Source organism: Micropterus dolomieu, linkage group LG20 (assembly GCF_021292245.1).
Source record: "Micropterus dolomieu isolate WLL.071019.BEF.003 ecotype Adirondacks linkage group LG20, ASM2129224v1, whole genome shotgun sequence".
NCBI lineage: Eukaryota > Metazoa > Chordata > Actinopteri > Centrarchiformes > Centrarchidae > Micropterus > Micropterus dolomieu.
The window spans coordinates 28,430,241-28,438,545 of record NC_060169.1 but is presented as its reverse complement, the minus strand read 5'-3'; the positions used below and the strand labels follow the sequence as shown (position 1 = coordinate 28,438,545).

At 41.8% G+C, this 8,305-nt stretch overlaps 1 protein-coding gene across 1 annotated transcript; it reads left to right on the top strand.

Annotated features, from left to right (window-relative positions):
- The first annotated feature begins 1,375 nt into the window (after positions 1-1,375).
- irx5a (iroquois homeobox 5a) lies at positions 1,376-4,945 on the top strand. Its single transcript, XM_046032945.1, has 3 exons — positions 1,376-1,940; positions 2,853-3,258; positions 3,943-4,945. Exons 1-3 carry the CDS (start codon positions 1,698-1,700, stop codon positions 4,650-4,652), a joined length of 1,359 nt encoding a protein of 452 aa, XP_045888901.1. The 5' UTR covers positions 1,376-1,697; the 3' UTR covers positions 4,653-4,945.
- The last annotated feature ends 3,360 nt before the right edge of the window (positions 4,946-8,305 follow it).

The window sequence follows — 8,305 nt, the reverse complement described above, 5'->3', positions numbered from 1 at the left end:
CAATCACCAGAACGAAAATGGCTTGTAGATGCCTGAAACATGGCGAATAATATTTATAACCGCCCGCAAAAATTTGTTTAAAGCCACGTTAGTCTACCGCAACTGCACAGCAGGCAGCCTACGTTTAATTATGGGACTTTAAATTATCAAAATACCCTACTATTAACTACTACTAATAACAACAACAACAACAATAATAATAATAGGCTAATAATAACAATAATAATAATAATATCGATACCATCGCATAACATACAAATTTGCCGGGTATCTAATGTTTAGTAAATATAAAAAATAATTGCCGATAACGTTGGCATAGATAAATCTAGCTATCCAGTAATTCAGCACTGAAACGTATCTGAAGATCAAATGAGATTACATCCCCTGGTGCAGGCGGATTTGGTGTAGTTGGCACTAATCTGCCCTGGCTTGAGGGTTTATGACTTTCTGGGAGTGTGTGTCTGACTTGTTTATTCCGGGATCCATTGAAGAAAAAACTATTTAGCCGCCGCCGCACAGTAAATCGCTCAAACACATGTGACAGCGCAGACATAACATAGGCTACTTCAACAATTACAACATATCAATGTCGATAAATCAAAGTTTGTTTACATGCAACAACTATTCTGATAGAGTTGTCCGACCGACTAATGTTTGCGCCATCTTACTTTCAGTTGTCATAAATCTTACCAATGCAATACTCGTCTGGCGTTAGAAAGTCGACGTGCACAATAGTAGTAATCCATTTGAAACTCCCATTGCGGATTTTAACACAAGGCGCATGGAGATCACGGAGCATCATTCTGTTGATTTAACGCACTTAAAATGACTCTTTTTTTGTTGCGCACAAAGAAAGAATAACAAAAAGAGAGCACAGCAGTGGAGCGCCTGTTTAATTCCTGCCGGTATCTTGCAAGCCCCATATCCTGGCATACAACAGCCGATTTGTTATTGATCAAGTGTGAAAGTGACGGCTTCGTATTTGGGGGAAAAAAGAGAAGAGAGTTGGGAGTTGACAGACTCGCATGATGTCGCCATCCAAAGGGGGGCTGCCAGGCGCACTTGAGACTTACTGCAACGAGCCTTGTTAAAGAGGGAAAAAATTGAGAAATAGAGAATGAGAAGGATTGTTAGTTAACGCGAGAGAGGGAGGGGTGAGGAAGAAACAGAGAGAGGGGGAGAGAGAGAGAGAGAGAGAGAGAGAGAGAGAGAAAGAAAGAGAGAGAGAGCATGGATTTGGGCAGGGCTGTGGTTACCCAGCATAAGCTTGCCTTTTCCTTCGGTGACTACACCCCGGGAGGAGGAGCGTAGTAGGCGTCAGGATCCTCAATTTTTCAACTTAGCATCTTGGCAGGACATTTTCCCAAGCAAAGCCCCCGTCCGACGGGTAAAAAAAAACTTCTGCGCGGGCATGAGAGCGACGGTGCAACTCAGATAAGGGAGCAACTGAAAAACAAAACGAGACAAAACATCCGACGGGCAGTGGCTGGCTGGCAGCGACCAAAATAACCCATCCAACATCTAAGCCTCCCTTTATTTAATCACTTTTACTTTTTGCCTTCACCATTGTCATTTAGAAGTGGGGACAGACAGCGGGTCTGCAGACACACGGCTCTATGCGCTCCGACAGCAGCGCATGAGAAAATAAAGGGGAGAAAGTGCGCAAGTTAAGTGGCTTACACACTCCGGGCTCCAGCATGGCGTATCCTCAGGGCTACTTGTACCAGCCGTCCGCTTCTCTAGCCCTGTATTCATGTCCTGCGTACAGCACCAGCGTTATATCGGGACCCAGAACCGAGGAACTTGGGAGATCCTCTTCGGGATCTGCTTTTGCGCCCTATGCCGGATCTACTGCGTTCACCAGCGCCTCGCCAGGCTACAACTCCCACTTGCCATACAGTGCAGACGCGGCGGCAGCTGCCACATTCACCTCGTACGTGGTGAGTAAACTAAAGGTGATTATTCGATCTAATGGGAAGTAAACGCGAGGATATTAACTCATTACAGAAGCCTTAATATCGGCTGTGCATTCGGATGCGAGCGGTTAAATGGGAATTGTGCGTCATTGAAGAGTGCATGGATATACCATTACAGACTGTCAGAACATGTTTTTGAGTAAACAGAGCTAATTTAACTGAGTGGGCTGCTATTATATGGTCTTTCAGTAAATTGTAGCTTTTATCAAATCGAGTGGGCAAAGCTTCTCCGCTCATAAGTGACTGCAACGCGCCGTGTGATGGCAATTTAGGTCACTGTATTTGTGGCTCACTGTCCCATTAGCTGTGCCAGTTGTAAAACTTAAATATTGCAACTTTTGACAAAAGATAGAGGAGAAGCGTGCTTTACTTTTGTTTTATTCACAGCGGATATTCTCAAGGTACCACAAGTCGTTCATACAGCAAATACAGCAGAACAGGCAACGAACCGGAATGTTAGGCCCATCATGCATATAGTGCCAATACGTTATCATGATTACATATTGTGCTATTTTAATGGCGAGAATAAAAGGCTTTGCATGCTGACATCATTTAAATTATAATAAAAATGCCTAGACACAGACATCACATTTCAAATGCCCAATCAAGTTCAAACCAACTCCGTGAACATTCATTTCTAACTTGGACTACCGGATTAAAGCCAGTGCATTCGTGTGTGTATGTGTGTGTGTGTGTGTGTGTGTGTGAGAGAGAGAGTGAGTGCGCGCGCATGTGTATGCGTGTGCGTGCATGTGTATCCTTGTTTGTGTGCCGTAAATCATTTAATTCTTTATTATTAAAACTTATTTAAAGCAGCTGAGCAGATGGCTGTGACAGAACTTTTTACATTTTTATTGTATTGTTTTTTTATCACAGAGTTCTCCCTATGACCACACTACGGGTATGGCCGGCTCAATAGGATACCATCCTTACGCAGCACCCTTGGGCACCTACCCTTATGGTGACCCAGCATATCGTAAAAACGCAACCCGGGACGCCACTGCCACCCTGAAGGCCTGGCTCAACGAGCACCGCAAAAATCCCTACCCCACCAAGGGCGAGAAGATCATGCTGGCCATCATTACCAAAATGACCCTCACCCAGGTGTCCACCTGGTTCGCAAACGCCAGGAGGAGGCTAAAGAAGGAGAACAAGATGACTTGGACCCCCCGGAACCGGAGCGAGGACGAAGAGGAGGACGAGAATATTGATTTGGAGAAAAACGACGACGACGAGCCAAACAAGCCCACAGACAAGGGAGACTCCACAGACACAGAAGCAGGTTGGTGGTGCAGGGAAGGAGAAGGGGGGGGGGGACAAAAAAAAAGAAATCATCAATTTTTCATCGCAGTCGTTTCCACTCAGGGTGCAAAATTGATTGCTGGTTAATGGTGGTATATTATTTATAATGGGACAATTGCTTTAAATAATAATCACCTTGAACTCCCCTCGTTTGACTTCTCAGGGGCTGAAATTGCCGGTGACGCAAAGTGTTTAGCAGTCAATTTATTCTTAACTGCATAAAAAGGATACAGCTGGTGTATTGCGCCGGGTATTCGGCTAAAAAATATTGCCTTTGTATGGTAATTCTATCCCGGTTTCGAACGGTTCTTGGATGCTTATTATTAGAACTATGGTATGACAAGATACTATTTAATGCCAATGATATATTTGAAAATGAAAACAGTCAACTTACTGTGTGCTCAGACTTTTAATTTGGCAACACTGTGCATGCTCTTTCATACATGTGGAGGGGAGTTTTTTAGGCTGGCACACATTTTTAGCACACACAAAAACAGTTTTTTAAGTGAAACGTGCACAAGTAGCCTAATTATTTTTATATATCCGACCTCAGTTTGCATTTGTGTTGACTTGCCTCACGATCACCTAAAACACATGTTTCAGTTATCGACGTTTTAATGTTGGGAGTATTTGGCAGTGATTCGATTCTTTATTTGTGCTTTAGATCATAAACCGCTGAACCCAGCTGACATAGGCTGCGACAGATTTAAAGACGAGAACCATGGCAAAGACACGGATCCCCTTCTGAGCGACTCGGAGTTAAAAGACCAGGAGGAGCGGACTACAGAGTTGCTGCCGGATTCCGCAAAACCAACCACTTCGTCTCCTTCGGCGGTGCCCCGGGGGAACCAGGCCGTTGCGCAACAAGACAAGCCGTCAGATTTGAGCCATGCACCCGGTACGGTGACCAGCAACGTGACCTCTGTTATCCACTCGCCCCCTTCGGCCCCTAAACCCAAACTCTGGTCCCTTGCGGAGATCGCCACGTCCTCAGACAGGTGTAAAGGCAGCGGCGAGGCGCCACAGGCTTGTCCAGGGCTGGGTCAGAGCGCAGTAATGGGCACCAACGCGTCCCCATCACGGTCCTCCCCTCAGTGCCCGCTCCCCAACAGCACTGTCCTGTCCAGGCCTCTGTACTACACCTCCCCTTTCTACCCCGGCTACACGAACTATGGTGGCAGTTTTGGACATCTTCACAGTAACCACGGCTCGGTAACCACGGGTTCCACGGCACATTTCAATGGATTAAACCAGACTGTGTTAAATAGAGCAGAGGCTTTGGTAAGAGAGAGCCAGAAAGTCAGAGGCCAAACGCAGGTAGATCTTTGTAAAGACTCCCCTTATGAACTAAAGAAAGGTATGTCAAACATTTAATACCTGGATATTTTCCACTCACCGCGGACTTTTATTTATTTTTTGTGGTTGCATTAAAAAAAAAGAATAACAACAATGATGACGCAAATTCTGAAAACAGTTATTTTCTGAGTAAATGCTTATTCTCAAATTTTTAGTTTCTGAATGGTTAATCCTAAAATGTAACGAGAATGGTCTTAATCGCTGCAGCCGCCTGAGTCTATTTGTATTAAAGACTAACATGTATATTTAATGTAGCATTTTTGTATTTAAAATGGACAACACACTATCTTTGAAGTAAATTATGGTATAAAAAAATATATACTTGTGCAGCGATTATTTTGGGGAGTAGTTGGCATTACCTATTATGTGTCTAAAGTGCTTAAAGGCTAATTAATCTACACGAAATATGAATTCAATTTTGCACCCCGACAGATGTTTCAGTGGTAATCATCATTTGAAAATATTATGGAAGTGAGAGCTCGGACAAACTTAAGAGGAAAGGCCTACATTTCAGCAAAAGGATGTTGAAATATCTAAACAATAAAAGGGTTCAGTTTCGTTTCGGTTGGTGCAAGTATTCATAGATTTTTTTTTTTTTTTTTTTTTTTTTTTTTGTGAATGAAAAATGTTGGAAACAACACGGAGGTAAATTTTGGTCTATGGCTTGTCGCCAGTTTATTTTTTCTCTGAATACAACCAGGGCCTCATTTTTTTCTTTTACTTGAGCACGTTTCTAAAAGTGGATATTGATATAATAACAACACCGAGGCGCAGTCATTTAACCCAATTACCTATCGTGTTTTATGCAGAGCAATCAGGTGGTGAACTCCGGTAATGAGCTCGATTTTATGCCAAATTTAGACCTCATTACTATTTTCCAAGGCGTGGCAAAGCTGTTAAAAGGGACGCGACCATGCATTTAGAACATACTGCCCTATTATATATCATTAATGGAGAGTCTCTTTAATGGCGCGTTAGATGGGAAACACTGGTGTTTGGAGAAAAGGGAGAATGCTGTCGTGCACACAGCTGAGACAGGCAGATATTATTATACCGGCAGCCGGGCACTGTCCTCTAACTCTTCCAACTTCTGCAGGTAGGTGTCACACTTGCTCCTATAATTTCAGGGGGAATCTTTGTTAATCCGTCACGGAAACCCATCCCTGATCAAATGGCCTAGTTAAAAAGAAGTGGAGCCAATGGGGCACACACAATGATCACAGTTATTATGAGGATTATAGCAACTTTGACAAGTGGATAAAAAAAGGCACGAATTACATAGCTGACCGACATGCAGGACAAAAAAAAGAACATACGGACATTTCCTCCACTGAGAAAAAGAAAGGTGTTTTTTTTCTTTTCCCAATGCTTTATTAAAGATGGAGCTATATATTCAAATAAGGAAACAGATTATTGCCTTATAAAAACAATTATTATTATTATTATTATTATTATTATTATATTGTTGTTGCCTTTTAAATATTAATTGTAAGCCTCCTCAGTATTTTGAACAGTTGTAGGCCACTGAGCCTTAGTAGTATAGTTATATTTTTTGTTTGTATATGTTTGCATATAATATGTTTGTTTGTTTTTATATTGGTTTATTCAGTGGTTGTTACAGTGCATTTTGAAGGACACCAAATTATTATGATTATTACTATTATTATTAATGTTGTTACTGTTGACCTCCACTGAAGTGGGACAGCATGCTCTTGTTTATGGCTGCCATTAATCTCTATAGTTTACTTTCCCTTCTCCAATTTGAAATCTCCCCTGAGGTTTATATAATTCCCTTAGCCTTAATGTCCTCTATTCGGGCCCTCTATTTTAATCTGACAGAGTGTGCTGGAGCAGTGATTGCGACACATCAGCCGGCTAAATAGCATAATTATGTTTTTTCTTTGCTGATCCCCGGGGGATTGAACTGTTCGATGCAATGCCCCCTAAGAGAGCAGTAGAGTTTTATTAGAAATTGCGTTGTTTTCTCAGAACAATATACACACTGCTCCTGCGGTGTAAATCTTCAGTGTGTGAGTAGGTAAATAATATGACGTTTACATGTCAAATAGGTTTGTGTGTGTGTGTGTGTGTGTGTGTGTGTGGGGGGGGGGGGGGGGGGGGGGGGTAGCATTACAACGGTGCAAGCGAAAGAGCCGGTTGATATTGTTATTCCAATTCACTTTCTTGATTTAAAAATACACAGGACATGTTGGGAGGATCAGGAGCAGGGTGGCATGCCTGATAAAAACAGGTCTGACTTCCTTCTCACTATCGAAACCGTTTAAAATACTTGACACTTTTTTTATGTACACTGTTTTCTTGCGGGACAAATTATTTTGGGGTATTTATGCCCCCCCCCCCCCCCCCCCCCCCGAAGGATGTTCAAATTTACCATCCAGCTTTGTTTCCCCCAACTGTTGTTTATCAAATCACACTCATTGGGAGAAAAAGCACAGGAGCTCTGCATTAATCCTTTGCACTGTACTAATTGATTATATAGCCTGATTATTATTATTATCATTATTATTATTATTATTATTATTATTGGTATCATTATTATTATTACATTTTCCTGAGGAAAAAATGTGTTTAAAGTATAAAGCGGTATAAAAAAAATATTATATTTTTATAGGATAGGGGAACCAGCGGCAGCTTTAATGTCACTGTGTTTCAGCTCACCATGTTCACTGTAGGGCTGCTTATGAAAAATAATTTTTAAAAAGAATACCGTCTCACCAATTAAAAATATGTATTTGATCGTTGATTATACTTCTATTTCTGGGCGTAATAAAAGCCAGTCAATTAACCCCAGATTATAGCACTTGAGGGAGCGAGAGAATTTGCAACCCTTCATCAGAGGCATGGTAACCTACAGGGGAGATGCTCTACGCAACTTTATACAACTCTATACGGCTTCCCCTCCACTTGAATGGCGTGTCGGTTCATTGTTGGGATTGCTACAATGTGAGAATACTAAGTAGGGGTGAAACCGTTCCCACGTGTGAAAATGGGGGAAAATAATCCGACAGGAGAAGAAGCAGAAGGGAAAAGAGAGGGATAAGGTCTGTTCCCTTCACTGCGACTTTGTTACTGTTGCGCGTTCAGAAGCAGATTCCGGTGTGTTTGGAGCTGAAAATGATTCTTGTTAGTGTCGTCATATCAATTAAACGATTTTAAAAATGTCAACATAAAAGCAATTGGTTACATGAAGTCTGAAGGCCGTGACTCGACGTGAATTTAAATTTTCTGCATTAGGCATAAATATCCCTGTTTAGACCTCAAAAGTGAAAAGAAATGTAGGCCTACATTTTCACCAAACAAAAAAAACTAAATCTAAAATCGAATTGATGCATAGTAGTCTTTTTGTGTATTGCACCGAGTGGGCCTGTCAATACAAAAAAAAAGAAAGAAAGAAAGAAAAGAAATGGGCAGAAACTGACAGAAAAATCTATCCTATCCTTTGTCATCTCCAGAAAAGCACCAACAGCCTCTTTGCGGGCTTCTCTGCCGGTGCGTCTTTACTCTAAAAGTAGATTTAAAGTCTCATGAGGGAGACTTTCAGTGGTGACTGCATGAAAATAGCGCTAATATAAGACTAATGAAAAACAAGAGTAAACCGTGGTTTCTTGTTTGTTTTCGACACTTTTGGGAACTGTACGATCTAATGAAGT